The sequence below is a fragment of the Antechinus flavipes genome, chromosome 5 (genome assembly GCF_016432865.1).
Source record: "Antechinus flavipes isolate AdamAnt ecotype Samford, QLD, Australia chromosome 5, AdamAnt_v2, whole genome shotgun sequence".
Classification (NCBI taxonomy): domain Eukaryota; kingdom Metazoa; phylum Chordata; class Mammalia; order Dasyuromorphia; family Dasyuridae; genus Antechinus; species Antechinus flavipes.
The window spans coordinates 289406234-289424555 of record NC_067402.1 but is presented as its reverse complement, the minus strand read 5'-3'; the positions used below and the strand labels follow the sequence as shown (position 1 = coordinate 289424555).

At 50.3% G+C, this 18322-nt stretch overlaps 1 protein-coding gene across 1 annotated transcript in view; it reads right to left on the bottom strand.

Annotated features, from left to right (window-relative positions):
* MEI1 (meiotic double-stranded break formation protein 1) overlaps window positions 1-18322 on the bottom strand; it is a 64378-nt gene that overhangs the window by 23063 nt on the left and 22993 nt on the right. Inside the window, exons 16-22 of the mRNA XM_051962209.1 lie at window positions 18001-18061; window positions 16992-17086; window positions 10328-10487; window positions 9713-9860; window positions 7539-7823; window positions 2685-2850; window positions 492-596 (exon numbers count right to left, since the gene is read on the bottom strand). Of these exons, the coding sequence (XP_051818169.1) occupies window positions 492-596; window positions 2685-2850; window positions 7539-7823; window positions 9713-9860; window positions 10328-10487; window positions 16992-17086; window positions 18001-18061 (1020 nt within the window). The remainder of the gene's footprint in view (window positions 1-491; window positions 597-2684; window positions 2851-7538; window positions 7824-9712; window positions 9861-10327; window positions 10488-16991; window positions 17087-18000; window positions 18062-18322) is intronic.

Here is an 18322-nt window from a genome sequence, read left to right as displayed (position 1 = left end):
GGTTTCCGCCTGGTCCCAGGGCTGAGCAGCCCTGCAGGGAGTAGGCCTAAAGACAGTCATTGGGACAGAGGGAGGATCCTGTGCTAAGAAATGAGGGGAGAAGGGGCTGGATGGGTCAGGAGCTGGGGGTGGAAGGGGCAGAGAACAGGCAGGAGCCTCTCAGGAATCACTGAAAAGGCCAGGGAGGCTCCTGGGGGCCCACATGGCAGCTGCCAGCCCATGGAGTCCCATCAAGGCCGGCCAGCTGCCCAGCTTCTCAATGTGGGGTCCATGCACTTGTATTTCAAGACTTCAAAAGCTCCATTTTAATAAGCTTCCAATGTGTTTTATTTTATGCATTTAAAGGCCTTTTTCTGAGAAGTCCATGGAGTTCATCCCTCACAGACAGGAGTAAGGGCCCCACGGGAATCCATGCAGAGCTCTGGGGGTCCCCAAGAGGTCTCAGCTCCTCCAGAGGTCTCTGAGGGCTCCCCACCCAAGGGGCCACGCACCCTGGTGAAGCAGCTTCAGGTCTGTGCTGTCCAGTTCCTTCTGAGCCTCATTCTTTGGCTGCACCAGGAAAAGCAGGCTGAGCAAGAGGGGCAGGTTACTGCTGGCTGCAAAGGGGAGGAGGGAGAACGAGGGTGAAGGCAGAGGCCCTAGGCAGGGCAGCGGCCCCCAAGGACACCCGGCTTCCCACTCCTGGAGGGGGAACTCGAGACTCTGTCCAGACTGGCCACCCCAGGACTACTCCCATCTTGTTCCCTGCTCACTGAAACAAGACTTCCTCCCTTGTTTATCCCCCTTCCTTAAACGAGGGTCCAGCTCTTGGGGTCCCTCATCCCACGCCCACCCAGCCATTCCCACCCCTTCCAATCAGGGCACCAGACTTCCTTTATTCCTTGAGAGGAAGCAGCTGTCCTATTTTAGGACCAAGGAACAGAATTCCCTGGAGACTTAAACTTTAAAAATTCCGGAATTTCCAGCTGCTCCCCATCACAAACTCCCACCCCCGGACTAAGGGAACCTGAAGAAGCTTCTGTGCCCCTGTCCTTGGAGACCATTCTCTTCTCTCTGCTCCTGGGGTTAGAAACCCGAGGCCTCCCACCCGCTTCTCTCTGTCTCCCCCACAGTTCTTTTTCTCTCCCAGCTGGGGGTTCAGAGCACCAGCCACGCAGAAAGAAAAGGCTATACACACACCAACACACATAGACAACTCACTGGGAATAAATAAACAAAATGGAACCAAAAAAGTGTTCCCAAGCGCACTGGGGGCCAAGAGATGGGTTCCGTCCTGGCATGGATTTCACACTGAAGTAACCTTGCCAATGGAGAGATTCCCTGCCCTATAACTGAGCCTGTGAGGGCCTGAAGTCCTAACCTGACTACCCATGGAGCCTCAGCTTCCTCATCTGTAAAATGGGATATTAGAATCCTAGGTTCAAACAGCTAAGGCTGAAAGGAACCTGAGAGGCCCTCGAGTTTAACTCTTCTTCACTGTACAGATAAAGGAACTGAGGCTCAGGGAGGAAGGGTACCTGCAATATGGAAATCTAACTGCACCTGGGCAATGTTTGCTGTGGAGCAGCCTGGGATGCCCATCACCAACCACTCACACAAAATAAAGTCCAGAATTTGGAACAAAGGATTGAAATAAAAGGTCAGGCTGGGTGGGGGTGGGGGCATTCTAGCTTTCCTTCGGAGACCAAAACGTGCTGGGAGGCAAGCGGAGCTGTGAAGCTTCAGCTCAGACAATCCTATGTGTGGTGCTGAGAGGCCCGGAAAACTATTCTGAGAGGTTGGGGTCAGAGGCAGAGGGAGCAAAGGACTTTCTAACCTTAAGTCAGAGAGAGGAAGGAGCAGAGATAAAGCTCCTGGTGAAGGGAAGGAATCAGCTCCAGGACAGATTAATGACCTAAATAGGTATGATGATGCTAGGGGGAGCTCACTTCCTACAGAACTGGGCTGTCCTCATGGAGGAGAAAGTCCCGTGCTACTTTCCAATTCCAGGATCCTTCTGGGTGCATCTGAGTGTGAGTGAAGGAGCTGCCTCTCCCCAGAAAGAGCTGGAGCTTGAACCTCTCTCAGAGAGGAAAGCCCAGTCCTTCTGGGGAAAGAGGCAGAGGCAGAAAGCACGGCTACGGGATGTGTCCAGCAGCCCCGGGCCCCAGAGCCACCAGGAAAGACCACCAAGTAGTGCCGGGGAGGGAGACCACAACCGCTCCGGGCAGGATCAGCCCGGGAGTAGCCCGGAGCCCCTGCTGTTCCTGCGCACGTCTACCCTGGCTGTCTGTGCGTGTCCTCCACAAATAATCTCTGGGCACAGTCACTCTCCCCGCTGATGGTGTATGCATTTGGGGAAAAGGGAGTCACAGGTTTATGGGAGATATTTTTTTTGCTACTTTTCTTAATGTACTGTTTCATTAAATGTCTCTATTTTGAACTGATGGTGTTCTCTGGCTGATTTGTAAGAGCGAGTCTCCCCGTGGGGGCTCACCACTTGTGGTTCTCAGTGAATGTAGCCCCAAAGGTGCCTTGTGGCCGACATAGACTGTCTAGGGGGACTCATGTGAAAGTTAGGAAGCATCTCAGAGGCTACACGCAAAACTGAAGGTGAGGGTGGAAAAGCAGCCCAGGAGGGAGCTCCTGCCGCTTCCAGACACCTTCCTACAGAGTCGCCGGCTTTGGCACAAGTAGAAATTCACCTTGCAGGAGGGAAGCTCCGCTCTCCACCAGCAGCTGCTGCAGGATCTGTAGGAAATGTCCCCGGAGGAGGCTCCCCACCTGAATGTCTTCATTTTCCTCGAGGAAGATCCTCAGGACTTTCAGCACTTTTTGGGCTACGTCTATAGGACTGGTGTAGACAAGGTCCTGAGGAGAAGGAAAGAGAGCAAAGGAAAGAGCTCGTGTGATTGAAGCAGGGAATCAGCAAAGGGCCAAACATGGCTTTTAAAGTCAAAGAAATCTTTTCAATTTCACTAGGTTCATAGGACCAAGAGGGGATCGAACTCCCCATTTTAGGAAACTGAGGCCCAGGGTCACGCAGCCGCTAAGTCTTTGAGGCAGAATTCAAACTGAGATCTTTGGACTCTAGATACAGTGTCTTTCCCACACCATACTACTTTGTACAAGGGGCCTCATTTCTCTGTGCTAATTGCCTTTCGGGTAAATTGAGACTAAAATAGGTCCTTCTTGTGGAAATTTTGGAGATTATGTGTTTTTAGATGAAAAAATATGAGTAATATGTAAGTGTTTTGAGCTCTTTAGAAAAGAACAATTATTTTTCTTCTCACAGTAGAAGATAAAACAGCCAAAAGGGACCTTTTTAAGGTCATTTTGTTCAGCCCTTTGTTTCATGGATGAGAAGCTAAAGCCCAGAGAGAGCGCCACATGTGTCTGAGGACTGACATAAAAAATGGGGGTCAGCTGGAGATGCTAGAGGGCCTCCTAATTCTTCTCTTTTCCCCTATTAGAATGTACACTCTCTGCAAGTAGGAACCGTTCTTTTGTTCGGCGCTTGTGCATTTAGCAGGTTTCCCAGCAGGTGCTTGATAAAGCGATGCTTGTTAACTGACTGATTGTCAAACCAGTTATGGCGATCCGCACAGGGTAAAACAAAATCAGAGAATGACTCCAAAAGACTTGATGAAGACTCCAAGATCCTTATCAAAAAATGGAAGGATCTGGGGCACAGGTAGCTTTTTCATCCCAGCTACCCATGGAAAGTAGCAGAGTCAGGAGAGAATGGTTTTGGTATCGGAGATCAGGGTTCGGAGTCCTGGGACACTCTTCAAAATGCCCTAAGGAGCATCTCAGATCTAGGACCTGAAGCCTAGGCCTGACTCCATACAGTACAGTGCTCTACAGGGCAGGAGTTCTTAACCATTTCTGTGTCCCTTTTTCGGAACAATGTTTTCAAAATAAGGAAATACGGAAAAGTACAAACCAAATCAGTCATATCAAACTGTTTGAAAAAGCCAGTTTGGGGGCCCGGGGGCCCTGCTCTAGGGAAAGATGGTGAGAGGTTGCTGAAGAGGAAGGGGATGCAGATAGGAGCAGAGGAGAAGGCGTGGGGCCCAGCTGTTTGCCAGAGGAGAAGATTCCACCTTCTCTTGCACTGGGGGCAGGGCCTTTCCCTGGCTTTCCCATTAGCTTTCAGGAGCTTGGCTGGCGGAAAAGAAGGTTCCTTCTCCTTACCCTCCAAAAGCTGCTTTATTTAATTACACTGAGCACCAGCAGGATCAGAGACTCATTAACCTCTGCTCAGCTCACATGGCCAGCCAGTGTGCCCTCTGAGATGCATGGCACTAATGAATCCCGGGTCACAGGATCAGTCTTCCCAGCAGCCGGTTTGCATCACGTTGAGAAAAATAGCCAGAGATAAAAGCTCCCCAAACCCACAAGCCACGAGTCACAAGGGAGACGGGGGAGATCAGCAGGCGTGATAAAAATCACTCACTGCAACTTGGGGGAAAACACGAGTGCCATCTGGAAGATAACGGAGGAGGGAAGGAGAGGAAATGTGGGAGGAAAACCAAGGAGGGAAGAGAGAGATGAAAGAGAAGGAAGACGGATTAACAGAAGCAGGAGGAAGAGGAGAGGAAGTTATTATTAGCAAATAGTCATCACCATGGAGGAGAGAGTTAGGAGGGCAGGAAAAAGGAAGAGAAGAGAAGGTTGAACAAGAGCCATGCAGCCTGAGGCTGACCTTTGACTCCAGCAGAACTGCCCAGAGGATTTCCCACCGTGACCTCCTTCCAGGGAAGGATTTTGGGGGCTCCTGCGCCCCTCAGAAGACAGCCCTCCTGAATCGCCTGCATTTATACAAGCTGCCAGCCGGGTGTCAGTCAGACTTAGCAGGCCTGGGAAGGAACGCTAAGAAGTCTTTGGGCTGGATCAGGAAAAGGAGGAGGATGGAAGAAGGAGTGGGATGGCTGCTCACGTGCATGAAACAGCTCAGAGAGAAGACAGGCCTTCCCACCTTCTGTTCCCTCGGGCTTTTCTGTTAAGGAAATTGCTCTTTGGACTAGAAAGAACAGATCCAAAATGGTGGACCTCGGGGCCAAAACTTAACAACCTTATGGGGCTAGAGAGCAACTAAAAAAAAGATTTGGGGAGTTTAGTGGACTGCAAGCTCAATAGGAATCCACAATGTGATATGGCAACCAAAAGAGCTAATGTGGCTCTCAGGCAGCTTTAAGGGGAAAATGTCCAATACCGAAGGACGGGGAGGGAGGTACGTCTTTGCTTCTAGATGTTCAGGGCAAGTAGTGATCTCTTCTGGGGAAGGGGATTTCTTTCCCTGGAGTTCCCTATATCAGGGAAAGTAAAAAAGCACAAGCCAATCCCAATAAACTTTGAATGGAAAACACCATCCAAATATGTAGAGAGAATTATGGAGTTGAATGTAAATCAACATATGCTATGTTTAGGTTTTTTTTTTCCCTTTTTCTTCTGCTCTTTTTTTTTTTTTCTTCTCTCATGGTTTTTCCCTTTTGTTCTGATTTTTCTCTCCTAACATAATTCACAAAAAAAGTTTTAAAATGAATATATATATATATAAAATCAAAAAAATTTTGTTTCTACATCTAACTGGGGAAAAATTTAAATATAATAATAATAAAAAAAGCAAAAGCCAAGCTGGAAGCACAGACAAGATGAGAGGCTCCCTGGGGGATGCTGGAATGGTCTAGTTCTGTGCCAAGAGAGTAGGACCAGACAGAGTGGTCACAAGGCTGGGGGACCGTTCAAAGGCAGAAGCAGGGAAAGGAGGGATCTGAGGGATGCTTTGAAGCCAGTGCAGAGAAAATGAGGGGATGAGAAGCCAGATCAGTGGGAGGGTGTCCTGGCAAGGCCTGAAGAGGGTCCTGACAATGGTCACCCCAAAGGGAGATTTAGCATAGGCTTAGCTCTGCCTCCCACTCATCACCCCAACCCTGCACACCCACTGACACACTTACATACACACATATACATACATTTTTTAAAAGAACATTTTCTGCTTCTATCACCTTCCTACTCAAATAGCAGAATCGGAATGTAGCAGCAGCTAAAACAGAGGAGAGAGCAGGGGCCGGGGCCAGCGGACCCTCACAGGGTCCAACCTGTTGGAATCCTTACAAAGCGTAGAGTCAGTAGAGTTGATAGACACAATAATTATCTGATTTAGCGTGGTTCAGTATGATCTGATCTTACAAGGAGATGTTATGGGCCAGAAGAAACAAGGTACTAAGTGAAACTGATAGAAACAATGTGTTCACACCTTTAGAGAGCTCATATAAGCAAGAAGCTCTTAGGGCCAGAGAGCACTCTGGGAGGAAACCCATAATCCCACTCTCGGATCCCATAATCCCACTCTCTCAGAGGAGATCATACATAAGAAGCGACAGAGGCTCAGTCGGGAGTTCAGCTGAAAAGATTGAGAGGGGAGCGTCAAGTCAGTTCAGCAGAAGCCCTCTCTCTCGGAGGCAAGTCAGATTCATTCCATCTTCCACCTTTGTGCTGGCTGGAGGCTGAAGGAAGCAGAGGCAGAAGCAAAGGACAAAGCTGCAAGAGCTCTTGGAACCAAGCAGAGAGATAGGCCTCTAAGAAAACTAACCGGGCTGTACTGAAGGACACAATAAAAGATATGAACTTTTAGCACCTGGCTGCGTTTGGGTGATTATTACTTGAAACGGAAACTAAGGCTGCCTCCAGAAAACCTCCCCAAGAAACCTGCTCCCAGAGAGAACCATCTTCTATTTAAAGAAGAAAAACACCACACAAGCCACAATGGGTCTGTAAGTCCAGCTGGAGGAGCACGGTTTGCTGGGAACAGAAATGTCCCATCCCACAGAACTGAGGTTGGGAGCAGAAGCGCCCATCGCCCCGGAATGCCCCCGCCTTCCCACTTTTATACCAGGGGAAACAACAAGGCTCCTCTCCAAGGGGTGTGCTGTGTTTGGGGGAGCAGTCGAGTACAGCTGCCAGGAGAGAAGTGAGAGGCTCCTAACTGAGAGGAAAAAAGTGCCTGGGAAGATTTGGTTTGGTTTGATTGCTATTTTTTAAAAACTCATCTTGCACCAAAGAGAGAACCTTAACGTCTGGAGGACTTTTAGAGACGGTCTGTCCAGCCTAAGAAAACAGTGATCAGCTGGCAGCTGGACACACACACAGACAGAGAGAGAGACAGAGAGACACCCTGGCTCTCCTGAGCTCAGGACTTAGATCTTATTCTAGAGCACTGTTTTCTAGAAGAATTCTCTTCAGCTTTTCTGGCTGGGAAACAGCAGCCACAAGACAAAGAACTTCAGGGTGGGGCCCGAGAGTGGCTCTGACCCTGGTCCCTCGGGAATCCCTGCTTCCTAAGAGGTGGGCAGAGTCTTGCCCCACTTTAGTGAGCCCGGACTCTCGAGTGTTGGGACACGTTAACACCTGGCACTCCCGCAGGCCTGGGCGAGCCCCTTTCCTCCCTTGGGCCTCAGTTTGCTCCCTCTTATTCCTGAATTCTGTGGCTCACCAGGCTTAGTGGGGGCAGAGCCACGGAGGCAGAGGAAGAACTTAAAAGGGGAGTCACCTACCAGCAAAATGAGCAGGACACTGGAACTACTTTTCAGGATGTGCAGCAGGGGGCCCCAGCTGTGGGGAAGAGCGGGGGGCCTGGCAGGTGCGGGAGAGGCCGGGTCCTCGGTTTCCTTGTTCCCCCTGTCCTCCCAGGTCAGCCAAAGCTCCAGCACACGGTGGCCAAACCTGCTCAGTAAGTCTGGGTACGTCAGGAAGAACCTGAGTGTGCAGGGATGGTGGCTGTAGACCTGGCTGAGGTCCGGGATGCTCTCCAGCGTCTTCCTGATGGCGCTTAGGGAAGCCTGGAGGAGAGGCCCATGGAGCTGATGGAGGGGTCTGACACGCAGGGAAGTTCTCCCGCCCAATCAGTGAGTGTCCCCAGCACCCCCACCCGCAGAGGAGCGGGGAGCTTCCTCTGGCCCGCTGTGCCCACAAAGGACCCTCACAGGATGGAGCTAAAAATAAGCAGCAGCCCCCTTGTAAGGGACACACTGTGCCGTCCCCCAGCAGGGCACCACTGCCACATCCACAAGCTCTGAGACCACCTCTTCTGATCACAATCCCCACTTCTGCCTTGCCTTCCAACCCCAGGCCCTCAGTCTGCTTTGAAGGGTCTTCATCCGGCCCCTACCCATTCCCCGAGTGTCCCCTAGGACTCTGCCCTTCTTCTCTCTCTTTCCTTCATTCTACTTCCCTTGGTGAGCTTAGCTCCCATGGCCATAATTACCACCTCTGTGCTAATGACTCTCGTCTTTGTTACTGGAGCCCTAACTTCTCTGCCCTCTCCAGCTGCCCACTGGGCATCTCCAAATGGATGTGCAGCTTAAACTCCCTGCCTGGTATGGCACTTCCCCCCGATGGGCACCCTCCTGCTCCCAGCCATTCAGGTTCACCACCTCGGGGTCATCCTGGGCTCCCTGACCGTTTGCCAAGAGCTGCCCATCTTTTCTCTCCCCTGACCCTGCCGCTCCCCAGTCAGGTCCTCATCATCTCATGCCCGCTGGGTCTCCCTGTCTCAAACCACTGCCCATTCAGATCCTCCTAGCACGTCAGGCCTCTGTGTGCCGGCAGGACGGAGCACGGAGCCTTCTCTTTGGCACACAGAGCCCTCCGAATCTGGCCCTTCCTGCCCTTCCAGTCTTGCTGCAGCTCACAGCCATCTGCCCATGCGCTAGGATTCAGTGACACCAGCCTCCTTGCCCAAGACTTCTCTCCAGGCATGTTTCCTGGCTGTGGCCCCTGCCAGACATGCTCTCCCTCCTCCCTCCCCCTCTTCCTGCATAGCTCAAGCCCCACTTCTGGGGGGAACCTTCCCAAGCTCCCCTTTCTCGCACCTTCCTTCTGGTGCTGACTGCCAGCATCTCCCCGCCCGCCCCGAGCTTGTTTGTGGTGACTGGGAGCTCCTCGAGGGCAGGAGCTATTTCCCACGATTCTTTGTTTCCCCAGGACTCAGCAGAGTGTCTGGGACACGATGTTTCATCAGGGTTTCCTAACTGATCACGAATGGAATTTTACCCTTCGCAGGGTACACATTGTGACAAGAATTAGGCTCTTTCCTGGGTTTGGACTCAGAGGGTTCCAGTTCCCCTCTAGCCGTCCCTGGGGGACCCCTCCGGGCTGGTTTCCTCCTCTGTAACACGAGGGGTTGCCCCCTGGACTTCTGCGCGCCCTTTCTGCTCTGTGTCTACGGGGCTGTGATTCACCAGTGGTAGGACCTGGGATGTAACAGCACAAGTCGCGCCCGCAGACTGTTCAAGTCGAACCCACAGACTGTCCACCTCCCCCAGAATCACGCCTTCCGGGGGCCAGAGCAGGGCCTGGAGAAGCCCTCAGAGCAGAAAAGGCGGCTCAGTCAACGAGGCTCCTTTGAGCACACTGGTGACTGCCATGGCTGTCAAGCCCTTTGGCACGGGAAGGCAGGAAATGAACTATGATAATAAGCTGGCATTTCCAGCTCTTTCCAGGCAGACAAAAAGCTTCCCCTCGTAGCTCCCTCCGCCTGACCTCTCCTTGCTCCCCCCATTCTCCCCAAGGATCATTTCGAAGAGTAAGGGACAGGTGTCCTTGGCGGTCAGAAATGGCTGATCTTTTCCCATCTTTGGGGGACTCTGCCCTATAGAAGCAAAGCAAGCATCTCAGGACTCTGATTCAGCACCTGCCCCACACTGCATAAACCAAAGACCATCAGTACCTTCTCTAAAGGCTCCCCTTTGTCCTGACAGATCACAAGGAGATAAAGGGCTGCTCGGAAAACTGCAGCAGGAGGACACTCGCCCTGGTCCTGGATCGACAGGAGGAAGCTCTTCACGGCTGAGAATAACTCTGCCTCAGGAAGGAACCTGTGACAAAAGCGGAGTCGCTGAGAACCGCTGGCCTGGGCTTTTGCCCGAGCCTGCCAAGCTCCTGTGGCCTGTGGCCACTGACTCCTGGGGGCTCCCACTTTGGACATGGGCGTGCTCACGAGAAAAGGAAGGTCCAGAACCTGCTGCTGGCAGGGCCCAAATGACATCCCCCAGTGCTTTTGTACCATGAGCCCACGGCCTCAGACAAGGCACAAGACTGTGGCCAGTGATGGCCACACAGCAGGAGAACAAAACAGACAGAAGTGAAAGGGGCCCTTTCCTCAGCCCCCCGGTCATCAGCTACCCAGACAGAAGGTCTCTCTCCTGTCAATACCTTGGGCCCACAATTTCCCATAAGGAGCAGTTAGGGAACTACCGGGCTAGAGCTAAGCCCTCGGATGTGGCTCCTGCCTTTGGGCCGCCCTCCCTCAAGTGCCTTAGACTGTACCTGGCTCTGAGCTTACCGGTCTTCGTGGATATAAGCAAAGTAGAGGAGGAGAAGGAAGCAGAACTGGCGCTGCCGAGTGGCTTCGTCCACAAACAGAGAGTCAGAGAGGAACCAGAGGATTTCAGAGCTTCCTAAGTTTATGTGGGGCAGGCTGCGCTGAAGGATGTTGGAGAGCCCTACAAACAAGCCGAGTCGCAGAGGCTAGAGCTCATGTGTGCCTTGGGAAAGGCCCCCTGGGACTTGGGGACCTGGCGCGCAGAGACCTAGCCCCTGACAAGAGCGCTGTGACTTTAGGCAAACCCCCAGACATCCCCAGGCCTGTAAAACAGGGAGAATGTTGGCACTCGCTTCCTTATGGGTGGCTTACAGGAACAAAACATTCTGTAAATCAAGGAGGATTTAGTCCAGAGAAGATATGTGGGGAGTGGGGGATAGTTGAGCCTTCTTCAAGGATTTGAGGGCCTTCTGGCATACAAGGAAAGGCCTAGACATCTTCTTGGCAGCAAAGACAAAAACTTAAAGACAGATTTTAGCTCCACATAAAGAAAAACTGAACAATTGAAATGGCACATTCTCCCTTGGAAGGTGAGAAGACCCCACATTTGAGGATGAGTACCCTTAGAATCAGTCATTTATACTTCCCTGGGCCTCAGTTTTCTCATCTGTAAAATGAATGGACTGGACTAGGTGATGGTCTCTTCCAGATCCAGACTTCTGGGCTGCTGAGCCTCAGATTTCTGCCCTATGGTCTTCAAACAGAGGTTGGATGACGCTTTATTGAGTGTGCTATGGAGGAGAGTTCTAATGAGATTCATGCAGGACCTTAGAGATCTGTGCCAGGTCTGGAGATTCAGGAAAAGAGAGAACATTCTAATCTGGGGACAACAGAGTCTGACCTTTCACCTCTGCATCATCAGTATAGGAGCTATTCCCTCAGAAAAAGAAAGGTCTCTAAAGCAAAAGAGACACCCACTTCCCAGCATGCCCCATTCCGACTTCCACTGCCTTAGTCTGAAGGGGCCACTCAGGGAAACATATCAAGGACAGTGCTGGAAAAGCCTGGTAACTGGGTAGGTATCGGATATTTCCACAGAGATGTGGGTCTATGTCCCCACCCAGATGTCAAGAGCATCTGGAGAAGGAGCACAGCCCTGTCTGACAGAGGAATGGGCTACCTGAAATGAGATATTAGCGTGGATGATCTCGGATCTAGCAATTTTCCATTTGAGAAAGCCTAAACCTGCCTCTCTCTGCAACTCTCCCTTTCACCCCATTTGACCCTCCCAGCCCAACCCTCTGGCTCCAAGCAAAAAAAGTGCAATGCCTCCTCCATTGTGAGAAATGTTCAGATAGCTAAAGTTACTGAGTTCCCCATCCCTGGAGGTCTTCAAGAAGAGGCCAAATGATTATTTGTTGGGAAAAGTCTCATTTTGAGGGTTCCCAATTGGTATAAATTGCACTGGGTGACTCTCAAGTCCTGGCTCTATAACAAGAATTGGGAAATCAAGATAAAGTAGTCACAGACACCTTCATGGAGGAAATAGGAGTAGAGCTGGCCCTTAGAAGATGTCAGGGGAATAAGTAAATGGAGGCAAGGGGGAGTAAGTGAATGGAGGCAAGAGGAGGTGGTGCTGGTAAGGTATGGGCAGCAGTAAGGTAGGGATGGTTCAGCACAAGGAGAGAGCTGGGGTGAGGTAATAGAGATAGCCAGGCAAGTCAAGGCTAAGAATCCCACCAGTGACAGGAGTTAGGAGGGAAGGCACAAACCAGGAAGCTTGTATCCCTCAGAGTCCCAAAGACACCGTCACTAGCCTCTCACCACTCATGGGCTGATTTAGAGGCGCTGAATCTTGGGATTCTCACAAATCACTTGCTTGCAGCATAAGGTAGGCCTCCTGGATATTATTATCTCTCACTTCCAGAGGATGAATCCGAGGTTCAGAAAACCCAGTCCTCCTCCTCCAGAGGGTGCCAAAGGGGAGGTTGCTGGGCTCGGTTTCTTCCTCTCCAGGCTCCTGGTGTGGCTGCACGACACCCTCGACAGTAGGAGGGGGCCATTTTTTCCTCAAAGCAGATCCCTGATGATCAGGCTGCTTAGAAACAATCTAGGGAGTTGTTTTGACCTGGGGATGGCTCATGACCAGCCCATCTCCTTAGGGCTCAGGGTCCTGGTTACACAGCAGACACAGGTGTGTTGTTGAAGGCTGTTGCTGTCTGTCAGTCTGGCTACAAGCGGGGGTTGCAAGAGTGGCCCATTTACATCCACTGGCTGCCTCCCTCCCATCTCCATGCCTTCTAGCAGCTCAGCCCTCGTCTTTCATGACTAGTGTGAACTGATACAATGCCACGACTGCTCTGTCTGCCTCTGTCCTGAATCTGCATGAATTTTAGGGCTCTGGCTGCCTATCTGGCCTGTGCAGGATTTGGGAATCCTGCCAAATATGTCCATCCATATTTGGGACAGCCTAAAGATGGATGCCAGACAGCGAGATGGCATAGAATGCTGGGCCTGGAATCAGAAAAACCTTATCTTTCTTAATTAAATATAGTGTCAGTCTCTTACTAGCTGTGTGATTCTGGACAAACCACTTTACCCAGTTTGCCTCAGTTTCCTTATCTGTAAATAAGATGGAAAAAGAAAAGCCCAAAAGCCAAGTCATGAGGAATAAGACACAACTAAAAACAACTGAACAACAAACATGGACACACCATTATAGTGAAGACTTTCCTTGATTAATTTAGGTGGTGGCAATGGGCCCAAGAGAGAAATGGACTGTTTAAAGTCAAGCCCCTGGAATGGACCCTAGTCCATATGATCCCAGAATCCCTGAGGAGTGGGAAGGTTAATTTTGGGTCCCAGATGTCTAAGATGTGGGGAGTACCAAGCTCATCATGGGCATAACTTTCACTCTAGTGCCCTGACAGTATAGAAAAGAACCTCTGAGGTAAGGGTTTCTTCTCTAAGGCTTGAGAAATAAAGGTAATTGAGGATGAAGCAATAGTTCTGGTCAGGGAAGTGATCTTGGGAGAACCAGAAAGGAAAAAGCTGGTCCCCTGCCAGCATCAACACATTCAATCTAAAGTACACACTAAGCGCCGATGATAACCCTAGTGTGTGCAGGGCAGCTGTGCTGAATCCGATAGAAAGGCCAAACGAGAAGGTGCCATCCCTCAAGGTGACGTCCTATCGGGGAAATGAAGTTCATACAAATGCATCTTCACAGGATAATTGGAGGAGGGAGAGAACACTCACTACTGGGACCTGCAGCCATTCCTGGCAGGTGAGAGCCCTTTAAGAGACAGGGTGAAAGGGAAATAAGACAGCTGTCTTGAAGGACAGCTCTGAAAAGCCACAGAGATGGGAAACAGTTCCTATTTAGGGAAAGAGCAAACAAGTTGGACTGACTGGACCAAAGAATGCCAGGGAGTCGTGGGCAATAAGCCTGGCAAGGTTGGCAGGATCTGGGCTGTGAAAAGCCAAAGCTGAGACCTTTGTATTTTAGCCTGGGGCCATAGGGAGCCCTGGAGATTTCTGGAGCTGGAGACTCACATGACCACACTTTACCAGCTGTGTGCAGAACAGACTACAGAGGGAAAGGATTAAGAGCCTATGGCTCAAAAGATGAGAGGTAACAGGGGATTGTAATAGAATAAAGGCCCTGCAGATGGAAAGGTGGAAAAGTGTTCAAGTGAGACCCATATGGAAAAAAGATAAGGACCCAAATGCTGACTGATTCTGTGGCTTCTGTTAATGATATTTCCTGGAGTCAGGCCAAGAAATGAAGGGGCCTTTTGGCACCCACATTTAAGAGGTATCAATGGAAGGTTATCCCTGCAAGGGGGGATTAGTGTAAAAGTCACATGGGAAGCATTCCAGGGTCCTGCTGACACAGGGACAGACAAAAGGGCCTCAACACAAGCAGCGAATTATAAGCACTGAGATGAAATCCCGCTATTGGAGTGGAGAGGCCCACCTAAGCACTCCTAGGAAGAACAGAAGGCTCTGGTCCTCTGCCTCATGGGGAAGGCCAGAGATCTTTGCCTACGCATCACGACTCCATAGCCCATAGACCCCTCACCCAGCACACTTTGGACACGATTTCACTAAACAAGGAGACATGGGCTTTGCAAGAAGGAACATAATGAATATTCATAATAAGGGATTCATTAAGTATTCCTAGTCATAAGCTGGGACATCTCTTTTTAGTATTTCTAAAAAGGGCGACAAATTGTGTCCTGGCATCAATTCCCCAGTTACCAGGGTCTCTGCTCCTCTGGATCTCAGATATTTTGGCTGGAATTTGGGAACAATGGGTTTATGCCAAGTTGGCCTTAGTAGGGACACAGCATCTTACTGGAATTAATGGAGAGGACAGCCTTTTGGACACGGTTTGGCCATTTTGAGATCCGGTGATCTCTTCAGACCAATTAGTACACTGGTAACTTTCCACAATATTTAATGAAAGTTTAGAAGCTCTTGCTCTTCTGACAGCTGGATAGAACAACCCAGGCAAGTCACTTCATTCTGTCTGCCTCAGTTTCCTCATCTGGAAAATGAGTTAGAGAAGGAAATGGCAAACCATCCAGTATCTTTGCCAAGAAAACCCCAAATGGGATCATGAAGAATTGGAAACAACTCAAAAACGATTGAAAAACAACAACAAACAAAAGGAGTCTCTTCTCAATTAGTATATGTAATGGTCCGATTTTTTCCTTATTGTAGACACAAATGTGTGTAAATCCCACATTTGAGAAATATTTCCTTACTCTGTTATCAGTACCAGAAGTCTGAGTATTCCATCTTGCAATAAAGCATGAGAAGGGGGTTGATATGATAAAAGGGAAGAAAGATTGGTGGGTTATAGAACCAGACAAACCTGTGAGGATGACCCTGGTTACTGGATGGGATGCCCAGATAAGAACTGGGCCAACAGGAAGTTCAGCCAACTTCAGAGCTGGAATGTCCCTCTGTGGCCACTCCATGTGTCCCCTGGGGGATCACGCCAGCTCCAGGAAGGCCATGAACATCCCTGCCACCTGTTCCAGCCCACTAGGACTGGATCTGCCAAGAGAAATGAAGGCTCTGGAATGTTTGTAGGAATGGGGTTCATTTCAGGTTCCCTGAAGTAGATGGGCCCCCACAAAAAACCTTTAAGGAAAAGCATGGTGTACACATTGGTTGTCAAATGAGAAGTTTTCTTATGACAAAACAAAAAAAAAAGCCTTCATAGCTACACCTTTGCTGTGACAGCTGAATAATGGAAATCCTTTTTCTGCAGGGATAGAAACCTCTGGGCAGATAATGTTGTCTTATAACTCATCTGTAAAGGAGGCTGTACCCACTCTGACCTCAGACCCACTCCCTCCTTCTCAGCAGTTATGGATCAAGGACATGGATGCTCACATAGCTGGGATAAGCAGGGAGTCACTAACTATAATCCTTCCCAGAAGTTGGGAGACCACTGGGCCTTGCCATCCACAAAGCAGCTACGCCTTTTGGATGTAAGAGCATTGCCATCTGACTTACAAGGAGTTCACCCAGATCTTGTCAACTGCACCCTCCTATTTGTACTGTCTTCTTTCAGAAGAAGGTAAGCTCCTTGAAAGAAGGGAATATATTGAATTTTTTTATTTGTGCCCCCAAAACTTGGCACAAAGTAAGCACTTTGTTCTTCCATACGTTCAAGTCTAGAGCCAGTCTTAGCTTCTGACTTTAGTAGAAATAAGCTACAGTACATAACATATCCCAAGCTTGTCTTGGGAACATGGCAGCATAACCTGGAAGTATTTAAGCCCCCAGCTGACCACAAGAACTTACCAGACTTTCTGCCCAATGGGACCCAAATGCTGACTGATCCTGTGGCTTCGGTTAATTATACTTTGGGAGTCAGGCCAAGAAATGAAGGGGCCTTTTGGCACCCACATTTAAGAGCAATAGGGGATTATCCCTGCAAGGGGGGATTAGTGTAAAAGTCACATGGGAGGCATTGCAGGACCCTGCTGACACAGGTTTCCACAGGTTTATCTGGTTTCAACACACCTACCTTTCCAGCATATTATCATATTAATGCCTTTCCCACATTTTGTTCTCTCCCAAATGGACTTCTATCTCTGACCACCCCTCGGCATTACATCTCTAACCTCCCACAATAGCCCAAGCCATCCCTCTGCCTACAATGTGTCCCCTTGTCTCCTTTACCTTCCTTCACGGTACCATCTCCGCGATGAAGCCTTTCTTGATCATTCCTAGTCATCAATGTTTTATCTCTCCTCAAATTATCTTACTTCTACTCAGCTGACTACTGTCATCTCCAGTCAATAACCATTTACTAAGCACCTGCTGTGTTCCAGGGTTGGCTCCTGTTTTGCCTCAGTGTCCCAATGCCTTACACACAGGCCAATCAGGAAGCCTGAGTGTCACCTTCTCTACTGTCTGGGAAGCTCTTCCTCCTCTTATTATGGATTCAGGCAGTGCTCATTAGAGGGCTGAGGTGGTGAGAGGGGTGAAGTGAGATCATGAAGCAGCGAATGGGGGCAAGTGTTAATTCTGAAGCATCTGGGAATCCCAAGACAGGTGTCTGTGTCTTTGCTGGGCCACTCCCTGCCTTTGGGATTCAGACCTTGAAGGGACAGTCATTCTAAAGGAAAGTCCCTGACCCAAGGGCCCTTGTGCATCTTACCCTCTCTGGCTGCCGCTCCTGTCTCCTCCGAAGATAAGAGGTTGAGGCACAGGGAGTAGAGGAAGTTGGAACAAGCATGATTCAGGGCTGGGTTTCTTAGAGGGAGAAGACAGAGAGAAAGGGGGGGATCCTTGGTTCAGTCACCCCCAGACAATGTCAGTCCCCCATTCACAGGGGACGCCTTGCAGAGACCCCCCCAGAGAAAAGCACATTGTCCCGTCGACATAGAGAGGAACGAGAAGGGCCCTGGCTGGCTCTCCTCTCCAAAGCTCTCCCTTTGTCTGGGCTCTTTCAGTCTCTGGATGAAAGCCAGGATCGTACTTCTATTGGATGCCAGCGCTCTAACACTGCTAGGGGGCTTCTGTTTGACAGACCCCTTGTGTGTGTGTGGCCCACTAAGCCCTTCCTCCCCCCACAAGGAGCCCTGCAACCTTGCAGCCTCTAACTGCCTTCCACCACGCAGAGCTCCGAGAATGCTGCTTTTGTCAGGGAGACTGTGCTCTGGTTGGGACAAGGAGAGGGCAGAGGACAAAGGCTTAACCTCAGCAGTCTGACGGGAGACACCTGATCTATCCAAGAGCAGCTCAGCCTGCCCAGGAGCAGGACTGTAGGGAGCGTGCCAGGGTACCCAGGGCTGCTTTAAGCAGTAAGGGGAGAGGAAAGGGCACATGACTTATAAAAATAAAAATGCAAAGGTCCGAAGGCTGGCAGCTGGGAGACTGAGCCAGGCCTGAGTGTCAGCATGACGTAGGGGAGACCGTGGCTCAGGCCAGAAGGCCTCCTTCTGCTGCCCTGGGAGACAAGCCCCAAAGTTAGACTAAAATTAGCTCATCTTTTATTCATTTACGACCCAACCACCTCATCCCGAGGCAGCCTACACCGTGATTAATATGGCAACCACCTCCATGCATGGAAAATCCCTACCCCTCTAGTTGGCCACCAAGCTAGAACAGGAAGTGCTCCCTCCCCTCCCTGCCCAAGCTTCTGGAAGCCCCGGGGACTCGCCCACCTCTGTCCACCACAGAATCGGACCTTCAGCTCCAGAGTCAGTCTGATGAAGGAGGAGGAAGCTGGAGGTGGGAGGAAATGAATTCTGTTTCAGTGATCGGGTTTTAAGCCTCCTCCAATGTCCCTTCTACCACATCCTGAGTACCTGAGTACTGGGGGAGATACGCCTGTCCCCCCCCATCCGCCCCAGAGACTCCCATTCCTACTCCACCCACTAGAACCTGGTTGCTTCTTCGAGAGCAGCAGGGGCTGCTAAGCAGCTCCAGATTTCAGGGCACAGCAGGGAAATCCTGTTTTGGGTTCTGAATTCTCTTGAGGAATTT